The 17,271-nt window shown below is 37.3% G+C and overlaps 1 protein-coding gene across 2 annotated transcripts in view; it reads right to left on the bottom strand.

The window, feature by feature from the left end:
* The window catches only part of LOC131961872 (ribosomal protein S6 kinase alpha-3), an 80,301-nt gene that overhangs the window by 53,731 nt on the left and 9,299 nt on the right, over window positions 1–17,271 (bottom strand). For both annotated transcript variants that reach the window (XM_059326787.1, XM_059326788.1), the window contains exon 2: window positions 11,749–11,808. In XM_059326787.1, the coding sequence (XP_059182770.1) occupies window positions 11,749–11,808 (60 nt within the window). The remainder of the gene's footprint in view (window positions 1–11,748; window positions 11,809–17,271) is intronic.

The following is a 17,271-nucleotide window of genomic DNA, read 5'->3' as shown; positions in this document are numbered from 1 at the left end:
TGTCTCGTCTATCTGATCCCTCTCCCACACACACACACACACACACACACACACACACACACACACACTAGCACACACAAAGCACACACACCTGAGCATGTTGAATAAGAGAGTAGTGTGCCATGTGTTTGTGTGTGTGGGCGTTTAAAAGACGCCAGAGAAAGTCAGTCCAGATGGCCGGAGAAGATTAAACACCATCTGCCAGCGAGGGCTACACACACACACACACACACACACACACACACACACGAGTGATGATTTATTGAATCTGTAAAATGACTTCTCTAATAAGAAACTGCATGACATTTGCACATTTGTGATAAAGGCCTTTTCTTTGGGGAATCATGAATTATTTAAGTCTTCCTTTAGTAATCTGTCAGAAAAAATAGTCTGAGCTGAGAAACGAGAGTCCACAAGTTGTGTCAGACTCCTGCAGAATTCTGTGTGTGTGTGTGTGTGTGTGTGTATGTGTATGTGTATGTGTGTATGTGTGTGTGTGTGAGTGAGAGAGATAGAAAGAGAGAGAGAGTGTATTTACTACTGACTTTATATTGCATTAGCCTGCTTGTGCTAAAACACTAAAACAAACAGAGGCCTTATCTCCAGCCTCTGCAATTCTCCACGGTTAGTTTTACCGTTTTATGGAGAGACAGAGTGCACTTAAGCCCCGCCCCCACCGGAGGGGAAAACAATGCATCTCTCCCCATTGACTTTGCATTGAAAGAAGGAGCCTCCGAACAGGAAAATGCCCAGAAATCTGCCGTGTGGTGGGATGTACCACCAGCAGGCTAAAGAACCAGGAATTCATTTTTAAGAAGACAAGACAGAAGCTTTTGCTAGTGGATGAAATAGTCAAGGAGGCGATAGTTTTCAGAGTATGACACGTGGCGCCCTGTCTCCATTTTAACTATTAATAAAATCCTGTTTTGATTCCTACACTTTGCAGAACTCATGTTAAATCCAGTCCAGCATTTATAGTAGTAGTATTCGGCTCCTTTATCGCAGTAGAAGTAACACAGTCAAAATTACAGTAAAATTCCTGTATTTAAAGTGTTCTGTTGCTTTAGTTTGAGCTGGGCTGTAATTCAATGATACTTTATCGTCTTTTCAATGGAATCGTACCATGAATCAATAATATATCAGGATATCATGATACAAAAATTAAGTTAGTTAGTTAAGTTGTCTAATAGTTCTAATCTTTTGATATATTTCCAATTGAAAACTCCTGAGTTTGATAACAAATCACATTTTAAAAGATTATCATATTTTGCATGAGCACAACTGTAGAAACAGGTATCATCGTCGGACTTTGAACTTTCCCACGGTCCTTGAACATATCATAGATTCAATAGCATTTGTCAGAGAAATTCAACTTGCATTTATGTTTTTTTTAATGATTTCTGTCATTCTAACTGTGTTATTCTGCACAAAGACATGTTTGAGTTGTTCCCACTTCTAGCCATGATTGTGCTGATTCCACAGAGCTGCAGGACTTAAAGATTTATATAGATTTTTATATACTGCAGTGAAATACAAGGACACAGATGTGAGAATGTATTAAGAGCAAAGAGTGGCATTACTGTCGAAATCTGAACTTTCCAACAGTCCTTGAAGGGATCATAGGTTACGAATGTTTCAGTTATAAAAAGAGACCAAAACTGAGACCAACGGTCACGTGACAAATATTCACTTAAAATCTGTTTACACAGAGCTGAGGGGACAGGACAGGAGAGGCTGTTTACTCAGAGCAGAGAGGAGAGGACACAACATATTTTTGGGTAATTCTTGGTAAGTTTATGTCTTTTTTGGCAATTTTGTATCTTTTTATTGTACTTTTTTGGAAGTTTTGTGTCTTTTATTGGCAAAGTTGTGTTTTTTTTTTTTAAATTTACGTCTTTTTCAGAAACCTTGTCGGTCAAGTGACAAATATTCAATGAAAATCTGTTCACACAGATCAGAGAGGAGAGGACAGGAGAGGCTGTAAACATGACAATACTTCAATATGTGGAGAAAACTAGTTTTTACAACATCCAGGACGTCATTTATCAAAAAAATTCAACTTGCATATTTGTTTTTTTTCCGTGATTTCTGTCATTATAACTTTGTTATTCTGCACAAGAGACATGTTTGAGTTGTTCCCACTTCTAGCCATGATTGTGCTGATTCCACAGAGCTGCAGGACTTATAGATTTATATGCATTTAATATACTGTAGAGAAATACAAGGACACAGTGAGTTAGATGTAATAAGAACAGAGAGAGTTAATGGAGACGGACCACCCTCAAAAGGCAGATAAAAGCCATCTTGCTGACCATCTGGTTCATGTTTCTGCAGCAGCTGTGGTCTAATGGACAGCAGGGTAAACTTGACTAAAGGTTGTTGGTTCAATCCCTGAACTTAGCTCACCAACACATCGACTATAAATACACTGAAAACCAAGCCAGGGTTAATTAAACTAAATAAAAAAGCTCCACTTGTAATTTTAATATTCCTGACAAGCATCCGAAGGCGGCATAATGTTTTTTTTGTCAGGTTGACTCATTCACAGTTTCAGCACTGTCACAACTCAGCAGGACTCTCAGACACATGGAGTCTGATGCAGCATATGTTATCTCCTCTTTTTTTATCTTTTCTCGCTGCAGGACATTCTCAGGTCAACCAGATAACTCGACCAGCGCTTCCTGCAGATGTTCAGCTCGCCCTGATGTTGTACAAACTGATGTTTGAAGTCAAAGAGACTCAAATATCTTCATCAGTGAAGGGTTCACCCAGCTTGAAAAAAGGGGCCTGATATAATGCTGCGAAGCAAATTGTGTCCCGTGTATCTTGCACGAGTTTGACTGCTGGACTGCTCAGTTTTACTTGTGGGTTGGTTTTTTTTTGCGTTTCTCAAACAAGATGTAGAGACAAACATTGACTCTTTCTGCCATTTCTTTATCTGGAAATTTCTGGATTACAGTGGTATGAAACCAAACAATTTAAGTAAAAGTCTGTGAGTTAAGTTAAAGAAACTGATCTAAAAGATGCAGAAATATCTACATCATGATGCTGTTTTCTAAGAAGTGTGAGTTTTTTTGCTTTGACCGGACAATCAGGACAATCAGGGCAACGCTCACTGCTGCAAATACAGCAGTTTAAACCCATTGATCCTAAAAATATGCAGAAATATCTACAACATAATGCAGTTGTGTAAAAAGTCTGAACTCATGCTTTGTCAGGTCTTTCTGCAAGACGGCAAGCAAACAACTTTTAAAATGCTCGTTTTCTGAATGGAGTTCAGGATGATGCTCACTGCTGCAAATTCAGCAGTTTGAACCCAAAATAAACTAATATTGCCATGACTTATTTGCAATTAATTGATCCAAAAATATTCAGAAATATATCTACAACATAATGCCGTTGTGTAAAAAGTCTGGATTCATGCTTTGTCAAGTCTGTCTGCAGGAAGACAAGCCAATAACTTTAAAAATGCTTGTTTTCTGAGTGGAGTTCAGGACAATCAGAGAGATGCAGACTGCTGCTAATAAAGAAGTTTGTGTCCAAAAAAATGTTTTGAATGTTATTTAATTGCAATAAATGGATCAAAAGGATGCAAAAATAACTCCATTATGATGCCAAATTGTAGACCGTCTTAATTCTTGCTTTGTCAGATCTGTCTGCAAGACGACAAGCAAACAACTCTTAAAAAGCGTGTTTTCTGAAGGGAGTTTGGATAAATCAGGGCGATGTTGTGCAGGAAAATCTCAACTCTATAGTCTTTTTCCGACACATTTTATTTGCATAATTCAAGCCACCATGTGCAAATTTACACCTTTGTATTGACTTTTTATGTTTTCATACTTTTACAAAAACGTTTGCCATAAGTCTGGTGATCCATGTCAGTTAGGCTGTATAATAGAGGACTTGAAAATAACTTGAGACTAAACCTGTTTGGACGAGCTCACTGCTCACTGCTCGGCCAATTTGGATTTGGATTCCTAACTCGGAGGAACGTGACCGCTTCACTAAATCCTGATAAGAATAAGTCAATGGATCAATTACCGGATTTGCTGCAGAACACTTGTCGGTGAAGGGAAGATCCTGCTGCATCTAATTTGATTATCAGTGTTGTTACAAGATGATGGTTTACTCGTTCAATAGGCTGCCTCTGCTGTGTAATAATATTATATGCCACAAATATATAATATTTTCTCTGACATTAGAAGAACAATTTGTTATTTTACCCTGAAAAACTTTGACTTTGAGGCTGTTGGTGAACATATAATGAGCATTTTTAATCAATTTTTTGACAATTTATGGACTAAATTGTAAGTATTCTTTCAGTGAATCTTAACAATGTCATCAATTTTCTCCTGAATAATCCACCACAACTGGTTTCAGATTAAATCTGAGGCCCAAATGATGCTTTATTTTGTATCTACAACATTTAGTTTTAAAAGTTTCATGAGACTTGAGATTCACTGAGTCATGTCATCATCATCATCATAATCATCATAGCTTTGAAGGATCTGGTCGATTCTCAGTAGAAACTTTAAACTGAGCCTTGTTTTAGACAAAATAGCTGCTTATTTATACATTATAAAAAAAGTACACTAAACCATCTATGGGGGGAAATTCTGCAATTAAATTTGAATATTGATTTAATAAAAAAATACAAAAGTGGAAACTAAAAATGCACAAAAAGTTTTTTTTTTGTCAGTGTGTGTGTGGGGGGGTCGGAGGTCAGAGTCTCCCACAGTGAATGAACGACCTCATCCTGAGTCCAAACATGATACTGTGTCTGTCCAACCCACACACACACACACGTACACACGCACACACACACACACACACACGTACACACACACACACACACACACACACACACACACACACACACACACACACACACACACACACACACACACAGCTGAGCAGCAGCAGATGGCAGCAGATGTTAGTTGGCCCCTGAGAGAGCAGCGATGTTCATAACGCTGTCTGGAAACAATCTTATGCATCGCTGGGGGCATCAGAGTGGCTGTGTGTGTGTGTGTGTGTGTGTGTGTGGAACTGACTCAACACTGAGTAGTGTAGTCAGTATGTGAAGCGAGTGTGTTGCCATCTTGCAGTCATATCCGAACAAATGATGATGTGATGATGAAGTGTGTGTTGCTGTGTGAGCTGTGACACAATGAGCATCAGACTCAACTGAGACTGTGCTGTGATGAAGCTGTTTCAGTGTGTGTGTGTGTGTGTGTGTGTGTGTGTGTTTGTGTGAGAGATTTGATCATTAGCAAGGAGTGTGTCTGTGAATAAGTATTGAGGTGTGTGTGTGTGCTGTTGTTCTTGTATTACTGTGAGGACCACATTTTTTGAGAAATAGCCGGTTTTACACCACTTATGGATTTCTGTCCAAAAAAGTGGCACTGTGTCTCTAAAAATTGATTTTGTTGGTTCTTATGAATGCCTGCAGGCTCCTGCAGAACATTAGTGCTGGGAAAAAGGTTCCATACAGACCTTGGACTTCTGCATGCATGGTTGTTATGCAAAAAAAAAACACATGTGCATTTTCCACATTCATGCACCACATTTTCACATTGCACTGGTGAGAAATGAATGCATGAATGTGGAAAATTAAGATAGAGCTGGGCTTAGTGTTGGGCTGCACCTGCAATCAACATGTCTACCTGTGGTCATGTAGCCTACAACATCAGATAACTGCCTGTTATATTTCCCTACAGTGCAAGGTGTAGCAACAGTAACAGCAACAGTCCAAAACCCAAATATATTCAGTTTATTACAGTGCATGAGAAAGAAGCATAAAATCAATACAATGCACTGTGTAAAGGAGGGTCCTCACATGGATAGAAAAACCAGACTTGAGACTATCAGCTACTTTCAGAGAGAAAGGAGTCTTATTACCTGACTTTATGTCCTCATTTACCTTAGCTGCAAACATAGACAGACTCAAAATGACCACAAAGAAACAAATAATGACATCAAAAGACTGCAAAAAAAAATTTAACAGCTACAAGGAGATGCAAAACAGATGCAAAGAGACACAAAATAACTATAAACGCAAACAAAGCAACTACAAAAAGACAAAAAAGACATAAAATAACCATAAAGACATGCAGTCTTATTACCTGACGCACACACACACACACACACACCTTTCCACACTCATTGAGCCAGTGGAAAAGTCAAACACACTCATTAACAGCTTAGTAAAATATTCATCCTCACACACACAACGTGACGCTCAGACTGTTTGCACATCTAGCTTCTTGCCTTAAAGCTTAGACGTGTGTGTGTGTGTGTGTGTGTGTGTGTGTGTGTGTGTGCTGCAGACTCTGGAGAGTGAGGTAATGAGTACTCAGCTCTTCTCAGACAGGGGATCCATAAACCATCTCCTCTGCATTTAAAAATCGATGCTTGCAGCTGCCCTGCCTGCCTCCTGCTGCCGACACACACACACACACACACAACACACACACACAGTTTGCAACTATAAAGAGCCTTTAAACGAAGTAAAATCCTGTTCTTTTCAAGTGGAGACATCATGCTTCTGGGTTGCTAGATACTTTAGGTTCTACACCGGTGATTCCCAATCATTAAAGGGAGCTGATATCTAGACATTTTACATGGTTTTCTTGATAATAACCAAAATCATTATCAAGAAAACCATGTAAAATGTCTAGAAATCAGCTCTTAAATTAAACTCTTATCAGCTATTTTTGTTGTTATCATTATATTTATCCAAACAAATGTACCTTTAGTTGTACCAGGCATTAAAATAAACAAGAAATTGAAGAAAACAATGGAAGTCTAATATTTTTTTCCCCATTACTGTATATGCACTCAATACTTGGTTGGGGCTGTTTGACTTGAACTACTGGAAATGGACTTTTCCATCATATTCTAATGTATTGAGATGCACCTTTAAGTTTCTGGATGTATCCTATCTATAGCCAGCATGTACCAACTTTATCAGCTGTAGACGTTACACTCACATCAGAGACTAAAAGTCACAAAATAACACAAACAAACCAGCAGATCGATGCAGCGTTGGACCAACAACTTCCATTTCCTGTGAGGTAAAATTACTGGTTTTGAGTCTGGTGGCTTTGAAGAGAGCTGTTAATGGGGCTACAGAAAAACCTCTTAGCCTCCTAAAAAAAGGACAACCTGAAAATCAATATCCATTTAAGTGTATGCTCTGTTGAGAATATTTTCACAGCTTTACCTTGCTGTCAGACACACTGTATTGACAAAAACAGCAATTGGACCATGAAGTGGCTGGTATTGCATTACCAACACCTTGTTGAACTAGCTCATCCACAGCAAATACATTCAGTGAAGTGATTCCAAACATTGTGCAGCTAGTGCTAGTGTTTACATCGTGCTGTCACTGATTTTTTTCTAAGTCTGGGTGCTCTTTCCATCTCAAGAAAACCTGGAAAAGACGCTGAAAGTCAGTAACATAGTGGTGCTAGTAATACAAAGAAAAGGTATCGTGCAAAAGTGCATCAATGCATATTAGAAAATAGTAGAAAATGTATATGAACTATTGCCAAGTTTGTAGTAATATCATAAAAAGCTTCTTGGATTGTGTGCATGTGCATCCACAGCTTCACATAAAAAAATGGTACTCAAAAAAGGTACCCATCTCACCAACCCAACTCAATAATACACAAAGAAACAAAACAATTATAAAATGAGGCATGAAAAGGCTACAAAGACTCCAAAACAACTACAACGAGATGCAAAACAGCTGCAAACATACACAAAGAGACACAGAGCAACTAAAAACAGACTCAAACTACAAAGTTTAACATGCAAAACAGAAGTAAAGAGACACAAAATAACTATAAACAGAAACAAAGCAACTAAACAAAATGAGTCAAAATTACCAAAATGAGTCAAAAATGGTAACAAACAACCACAGACACAAAATAGCGACATAATAATAAAAATAATTGCAGTTATAACTACCAAGAGACATAAAATAACTAAAAACAGACTCAAAATGACAAAATAAAGGCACGAAAAGACTACAAAGAGTCCAAAACAACTACAACAAGATGCAAAACATCTGCAAACAAAGAGACACAAAAGCAACTACAAAAAGACTCAAAATGACCAAAAGAAACAGATAATGACTACAAAAGACTGCAAAAAATTTAAACAGCTACAAGGAGATGCAAAACAGCTGCAAACATACACAAAGACTCCACAAAGAGACACAGAGCAACTAAAAACTGACTCAAATTACCATAAAAAAACACATAATGACATCAAAAGACTGCAAAAAAGAATGCAAACAGCTACAAGGAGATGCAAAACAAATGCAAAGAGACACAAAATAACCATAAACGGAAAGAAGGTGGAAACAAACAAAAGGGGGAAAACAACCACGGACACAAAATAGCGACAAAACGACAACAAAGAGACATAAAATAACAATAAAGATAAGCGTTAAAAACTACAAAGATACACAAAACGACAACAAAAGAGGCTAAATGATATATTATGTGTTTCTTGCTTCTGTGTAGGTGGCTGGACCTCTCGCCACGTGTCTGTGCCCAGGAGCTGTTATAACTGTTTTATAATCCACCCCTGCATGTTCTGTAGTAAGACTGTTTATGAATGAGTTCATTTAAGCCTCTTTAGATGTCTCTAGAGACACAGCGGAACAAATATGTGTCAGATTTTTACAGCAGTGAGTTTGTTTATGTCCATTTTTACTGTGAAACTGTTGCAATATGACAATAAAGTATAGTTTTAAAGTGGGACACAGGAAGCAGCTGAAGAAGAAGTGAATGATGCAGGCTGAGAGAAAAAAAGTGGGTTTACTTAAAGAATAAATAACAACATCTATCCCAAAATAACACATCACAAATAAATGATGATATCGAGCAGAGCGGAAGGATCTGAGGGAGGTTTTTTTTTTTTTCTTCCTATAAGATGACTCATGACTTTAATAGTGAGCCACACAATGCTTTCACTCTGATACCAGCAATTATCCTGCAGGAGTAGGCGTCAGTTTTTCTCAAACAGTGGATACATCATGTAAAAGAGCCGAGCTTTGTGTGAATGCACGAAGACACGAGAGGGATGGAAACACCAGGTGCATCAGGTAAAATGTGCACGGTATTCTCTGGTCTACATGCACGTAGTTTGGTGGGGAAAATGCATTGTGCAGGGTTGCTACAAGAGACTGTGATTCCCTTTAACCGTGCAGTGAAAAATAAATGTTTAACTGCACGAAAAGAAGAGTGCTTGGCCCATAGATGTATACAGAGAAGAGGACACAGTGTTGGAGGTGGAGCTCTGCTCATTCTGTGTGAAAGCTGCAGGAAGAAACACCCAGATCTTAAGCTGCTCTTCTACTTTCTAACTCATGGATGATCAACTGGAGGCCCGGGGGCCACATACGGCCTGCACCCTCACTTGAAGTGGCCCTCAGTACAACTCAAGGTTATTATAGTTGACGAAAACTAACAAAATAACGAAAACTAGAATACAAACAAGAGTTTTTAAAAAAAAAAAAAACCCATAACTAACTGAAACTGTATTTTGTGGTTCCAAAACTAACTAAAACTAACTAAAATTATAGTGAAAGTGTCCTTAATTTTCGTCTTTGTCAACTTTTTTTATAGGTAACCTTTTTGGTTGATATGAAATCTATTTCATCTATCTGGTTTTATGACTTAATAAACTTATCGGGGCTGAGGTGGATCAGACAAAGGAAATAAAGGAAACATTTATTGAGACCTTATTGAATCTCGCACCCAACAAATACACCATTACAACAAAACTAAAACTAATAAAAACCAAACTAAAATTAAACATTTTCCAAAAAATAAAAACTAATTAAAGCTAGCAAACTCACTCTTAAAAGTAACTGAATTTGAAAACAAAAAAAATCACAAAAAAAACAAATTAAAACTAAAACTAATGAAAAATCCCAAACTATTATAACCTTGGTACAACTACATGCATTTGAGCATGAAATCTTAAAAGTGTAGTGTAAAAATGCACAAAATTACATCTTGAAATTAATGTTGGTCTGCTGTTCTTGCACTGAAAACAAAATAAATCACAGTAAGTGGTTATTTTTTATTTGCTTCAAACCTTTTGTATTCCTATTTATTCTGTTATACATGCATTTGAGCATGAAATATGTTAAGTTACTGCACTGTAAACATATTTAAAATTGCTGTTTCATTATATCTGGTTAAGTGCACAGTCCTATACTTCATAACTAACTTGAATGTTATGGAAGAATTATCCTATCTTTATTCAAGAGCATAGATTTTCAGTTTGAGAGCATGATTTTATTCCTTTTCAGTGAAACAGCTCTTTCTCGTGCTTCTCTGATGCAAGTCTGGAAATTGCGATTCCATCATTTCGTCGATATGTCAAATTGGCATCAAAGCCCGGCTGGTGCTCTAACTGGGAGCTCTGCAGATGGACAGATAAGACAAAGCAACAGGGTGCAAGAGCAGCACCTTAAAACACTTAATATGATAAAACAGCAATGAAAAGTGCAGTTAATTACGGCTCAAAATGTTCCTCTGAGCAAACAAGAGAAGTAGTTTCACTGCATGTGGCTCTATGTGGAGGTGCTGCTACTTGTGCTGTAATTGTCATTTTATTTATTTATCTGAGAAGTGCTTTAAAGCACATAATGAGTTCTCAAAAGGACTAATAAATATATCTATCCATTAATTACTACACAGGGAAAGTCAGCTCAAATTATACTAGAACACAAACTCTTTTTTTTTAAAACTCTTTTTTGCAGAAATGTTCAGTGTAATCTTGTTCAGGATGACTGAGGTATTTTCAGAGTTCGTACACCTTTTCCAAAGTCAAATTCAAGGACTTTTCAAGCACTTTCAAGGTCCATTTTCAAGCTTTTCCAGCACCTTACAGCTGTGGTAAATTACATATTTCTTTGAATACATACATACTGAAAATGATTATTTTTTCATAGTTTCCATTTCAGGTTCTCCAACTAATTATATTATATATATATATATTCTATAGGATTTTGTTGTTAAAGAAATGAAAGATACAATTTTAAGCACTTTATCCAAAATTCAAGCACTTTTCAAACCTTGAAAACACAACATTAAAATTCAAGCACTTTCAAGGGTTTCAACGACTGTACGAACCCTGTATTTTACTGTGCAGTTTTTGAGAAAATTAATGGGAAAGTCAGCTTAAATTGAGTTTGAACACATTGGTGATTTCATGTCATAAAAAATAAATGTTGCAGTGGTTGATGTTGGATTTTTTGCAGTTTGATCCGGCCGCTGCTGTGCAAGAAGTGCAGAAAAAGTAGGGCAAATACACCAAATGGTGCACTAAAAAAACATTTTGTTGCAGGGCAAAGAGTTGCATGCAGCAGTGGATGCTGGACAGAAAAAGTATTTGGAGCTCTGCACGAGGTTGCATGCATGCCAATGTACAAATGACCGGAAGGGCTGTTTACTCATCAATAACAGCCAGTCAAACTCATGGCTGCATGACTGTAGCTGTCACACACACACACACAGTAACACACACACTCAGAGACAGCTGCCATCACTGAGATCAGAGTGTTAGACTGTTGTCAGTACAAACAGCGCTGGCCGTGTTTACAGCAGAAGCCCACTAAATGTCAGGCAAGACTAACAGAAACCTCCAAACACAATCTGGAGCTTCGTCTCTGTTTGATGTGAGCAGAAAAACCAGGAAAAGAAAAAGAGGAGGTGGACTTACGGTGCAGGCAGGCATGGAGTCGTCATCGCCCACCGAGTCCTCAGGATCCTGATGAGCATCCTGTAATCACACACACACACACACACACACACACACACACACACACAGAGAGACAGAGACGTTATGCATGAGGTGACATGATAATAACTCCTTGTGAACGTCACTGCTGCAGGTTCAAACACGTCTGGCTAAACCGCTGTTCAAACACCTCCACGTCACTGCAAAACCTTCTCTCACACAGAGCAGCCATCAGAGGAAACTGTGTGACTTTTATCTTTGTTGTAAAATATATATCATAGGAGCAAAACTAGGAGCGAAACCTTGGAGCTACAGTGGGACAAAAGGTTTAGAAACAGATTTTTTGTGTGATTTCTCTTGTGTCTTTGAAGCGCAAACACAGAGACTACTGCAACAATATTACACAAAAATAAGTCAAAAACGATTCAAGTCTCTGCAAGCTGCTTACTGTAAGCAACAGAAGTCAGCGGAACAGGAAAAACTACTTTTGGATGCATGTGGAATACATTGTGTAAGAAAATCTTTAGGATAATACCCTTTTTTGCCTTCTCTTATGTATACTTGCCAAGAAATAGTGCAGCTCACTATTCTGTTTTTGTACGAATTAAATAAAGGAAATAAATGTGTTAATTAGTGAGTTTTAGAGGTGCTTGTAGGTGGATTTTGCACTCAGTAGTGTTCACATTTCCAGTCTTTATGCTATGTTAAACTACCAAGCAGCAACCCTGCAGGCCTGGAAAGTGAAGCCTATAAAGGTAAAGTGAATTAAATCTGCATTCTTTCTAACACCCAGCAGGGGGCGACTCCACTGGCTGCAAAAAGAAGTCTGTTTGCATGTAAGTCAATAGGAAAATGACCCTAATTCTATCTCAATAAACATTCTCATAATGAGTTTATGCTTCTTCAACACAGCATGATATTGTTGTTTGCCAGAAGCGGTCTTAAATTAACTTTAAACCAGAATCTAGATCTTTGTCCGAATGAAGGAAAAACAACTTTTGGATGCATGTGGATTACATTGTGTAAGAAAATCTTTAGGATAATACCCTTTTTTGGTCTGTTTAAAAAAAAATGAGGCATTGAACACCACTTTTATGTCTACTTGCCAAGAAATAGTCCAGCTCACTATTCTGTTTTTGTACGAATCAAATTAAGGAAATATAATGTGTTAATTAGCGAACTTCAAAGGTGCTTATAGGTGGATTTTGCACCAGTATTTGTGCTATGTTAAGCTACCAAGCAGCAACCCCCAGGCCTGGAAAGTGAAGCCCATAGAAAGTGAATTAAAACTGCATTCTTTCCAACACCCAGCAGGGGGCGACTCCACTGGCTGCAAAAAGAAGTCTGTTTGCATGTAAGTCAATAGGAAAATGAGCCTACTTCTCACTCAATAAACATTCTCATAATGAGTTTATGCTTCTTCAACACAGCATGATATTGTTGTTTGCCAGAAGCGGTCTTAAATTAACTTTAAACCAGAATCTAGATCTTTGTCCCGATGAAGGAAAAACAACTTTTGGATGCATCTGGAATACATTGTGTAAGGAAATCTTTAGGATAAAACCCTTTTTTTGGTCTGTTTAAAGCATGATATTGTTGTTTGCCAGAAGCGGTCATATATTAACTTTTAACCAGTATCTAGATCTTTGTCCGGATGAAGGATGTTAGTCATCAGACGTTTGGATTTTAAGTTATCAGAGAAACAAGCCGACAGCATCTGAGAAAACACAGATTTCAGATTCCGATTCAGTGTTTTTACTGGTTTTAATCAGCGGGTCTGTTTGTTTTGGAGAAAAGGAGGAGAGCTCTGTGGAAAAATCAGCTTCCGGTTAATAAAAACTGCTGCACAATAAATAGTGAAGGAATCCTGAAGGCAGTGCTCCTTCTTTGATGTTGTGATTGAGAGAAAATTACATATTGCATATATTGTTTAGATTCTAGACTTTTGCATCAGTGTCTTTTATTTTTTATTCTCTCTTACTATTGTTGTGCACAAAAACACCTCTGCAAATTCCCTTCATGTGAAACCTACCATGGTTTTCTTGATCATGATTATGGTTATTATCAATAAAACCATGGAATATGTCTAGATATCAGCTCTGAAATTAAACTCTTATGAGCTATTTTTGCTGTTATCATTATATTTGTCTAAACAAATGTACCTTTAGTTGTACCAGGCATTAAAATGAACAAGAAATTGAAGAAAAAGGGTGGTCTAATAGTTTATTCCATGACTGTATGTTCCTAATTTTACATTTCTTCTTGTATAAATTGTTAAGATTTTTATATTTCTAGTCAAAATTGCTCTTTTACTATTTATTGTTATTTTATTGACGCTTCTTTCTATTTGCAGCTACAACACTGAAAATGTCCCTGTTGTGGGATTAATAAAGGAATATATTATATTATCTTATCTGGTCAGCAGCTTAATTCCAAACATTCCTGTGTCGGTGATCGTGTATTTTGCCATCCAGTTCTTATTTAACAATGAATAGCAATCAACCCTTCTATACTCTACGTCATCTACTGTTTCAGATCTGTAAAAAGATTTCCCATCGGAGAAATCTGCTGCCTACATTCCTGATGTTTTCTTTTTTTGCCACCGAGCATCAGAGGTGAGGCTCAGTGAGTAGGCGTCTTTTATTTTGAAAGTCTGTCATCCTCCCCCCCTCCCCCGCTCCCTGTGACCGAGGAATCAAACAGAGTTCAAGTCCTCAGACGGTCACAGCGTGAGATTTGTCAGCGAGGCCGCCACTGAACCCCGACCGCTTTTACCTCGTCGGCTCGGCCAAAAATCGAAAAAAAAAAAAACAACAACCCCAGAAACAACAGATATGAATTAGCATTACGTAACTCAGATTAGCAGCCTGTCTGCTTCCCTGCTGGAACAACAGCTGTGATTCAGACACTGATAGCAGTGATACTACTGCCTGACAAAAACAATAATAACAATAAAAGCGATTACGGTGATTATATACTTTGCCGGTAAGTGCAGCGCCGGGAGGATAAGCCTGAAATCTGCACAGCGAGGGGGGAGATGGATGGATGGCAGTCAGACAGGGTGAGAGACGGATTATGATGAGAAAGAGGCAGAAAGATGCAGAGATGCAAGGTGACAGAGAGGACAGGGCTGTAGATGGAGAGGGGGAAGCTGTTGTTTTTCTCCAGGTGAAGGACTGCAGGAGTCTGATCCTGCTTTAGAATGCCAATTGGCATCCCTATAGTTGCTTTAAGAGTAGAATAATGATCTAATAGTGACTTTAAGGTGTATTAAAGTTATTTTTACTCTATTTTAAATCACATTTGGTGTCCCTATTGTTGCTTTAGGAGTAGAATAATGATCTAATAGTGACTTTAAGGCGTATTAAAGTTCTTTTTAATCTATTTTAATCACATTTGGCGTCCCTATAGTTGCTTTAAGAGTACAATAATGAACTTATTGTGACTTGAGGGTGCCTTATAATGTAATTTGGCGTCCCTATAGTTGCTTTAAGAGTAGAATAATGATCTAATAGTAACTTTAAGGTGTATTATAGTTCTTTTTACTCTATTTTAAATCAGATTTGGTGTCCCTATTGTTGCTTTAATAGTAGAATAATAATCAAATAGAAACTTTAAGGCGTATTATAGTTATTTTTAATCTATTTTAATCACATTTGGCGTCCCTATAGTTGCTTTAAGAGTATAATAATTATCTAATAGTGACTTGAGAGTGCTTTATAATGTCATTTGGCGTCCCTATAGTTGCCTTAAGAGTACAATAATGATCTAATAGTGACTTTAAGGTGTATTATAGAGCTTTTAAATCTAGTTTGGCGTCCCTATTTTAGCATTGAGAGTACAGTAATTATTTATCTGTGACTTTAAGCTGTATTATAGTTATTTTTACTCTATTTTAAATCACATTTTGTGTCCCTATTGTTGCTTTTATAGTAGAATAATGATCAAATAGAAACTTTAAGGCGTATTATAGTTCTTTTTAATCTATTTTAATCACATTTGGCGTCCCTATAGTTGCTTTTAGAGTAGACTAATGATCTAATAGTGACTTGAGGGTGCTTTATAATGTCATTTGGCATCCCTATAGTTGCTTTAGGAGTAGAATAATGATCCAATAGTGACTTTAAGGTGTATTATGGAGTTTTTTTTACTCTATTTCAATCACATTTGGTGTCCCTATAGTTGCTTTAAGAGTAGAATAATTATCCAATAGTAACTTTAAGGTGTATTATAGTTCTTTTTACCCTATTTTATTACATTTGGCGTCCCTATAGTTGCTTTAAGAGTAGAATAATGATCTAATAGTGACTTTAAGGGGGATTATAGTTATAGTGAAAAAGCTCACAAACTGACTGTTTTGTCTAAACAACAGCCCAAAAGATATTTGTTGATTTGGACAAAGAAAAGTTATATTTTAGATGCTTTAACTGGCAAATTCGATGCAATCTTTTGCTTGAAAACTGAAACAATTGATCGAAAAAGTGCAATATAGAGTTTTTTTGGGGGTATCATGTGCTTGTTTGCATATTGAGAAAATTAAATGAAAAGAGATAAATCCTGCTCAGAATACAATAGGTCCTTGTCTGATTTAACTTAATCTCCAAGAATCAAATCCAATTTAACTTGAGACTCAAATTTGGGGACTGATGCAAATATTCAGCTTTAGTGGAGGCAAAAAAAAAAAACACAGCACACTTACTGTTATAGTTTGATTTACTCTATTTTTGGGGACAATCTTCTCTAAGTTTTGGAACTAAAATGTCCCAAAACACTAATGTAATGTTTGGACTCTGGAGGCTGTAAACAGGAATAATAATGCTAAAAACACATCCAGCAGAACTGAAGTGTGACCTGCAGCTGTTTAATTCTGCAGAGAAATCCAGTCAAATTAAAGGTTGGGGATAGTTTAACTTTCTGCAGTAATTGCAGCCTAACGTCCCTAAAGTCCTGTGGCTCCTGTGTCATGTAAACCTGTATTAGGAGTGTTTCTTACAGCCTGAAACTACGGTTGCACCTTATTTGAGAAAAAAACTGACATCGCCTGCAGGAATTTTCATCTCCATCTGAATGCAATGCTCCACCAGAAGAAAGTTTTGTACATTTTAGGCGAAATGCATCAATCTGGTACAAGATCCACATTGAGCAGAAGTCCAGAAACCAACCAAGTTAACCCCCATCCATTGAGAAGTGTTTATACATAATTACATAGACTGTAGGTAATTGGTAACACAGGACTGGTTACGTAAGAGGAAAACCATGCAACTTCTCCTTTTGTATCAAGCAACAGAAAAGTTTTAGCATGACGTGTTTTGAGTTAATTTGCCTTACATGACATTGCATGTCCAACGATGCTGAAATAATAAATAATAAACTCTGCAGCCCTACCTGAATACACCTTCCAGCCACACAAAAAATGATAATTATTGTGACGAGCCACACTTGGAAATAGCATGGAGTGAGTTTGTTGAATGTAGGCTGCAAATCGAGCCCTTTTTTTCATATTGT

Source organism: Centropristis striata, chromosome 23, assembly GCF_030273125.1.
Source record: "Centropristis striata isolate RG_2023a ecotype Rhode Island chromosome 23, C.striata_1.0, whole genome shotgun sequence".
Taxonomy (NCBI): domain Eukaryota; kingdom Metazoa; phylum Chordata; class Actinopteri; order Perciformes; family Serranidae; genus Centropristis; species Centropristis striata.
The sequence above is the reverse complement of the archived record's forward strand: the minus strand, read 5'-3'. Positions and strand labels throughout refer to the sequence as shown.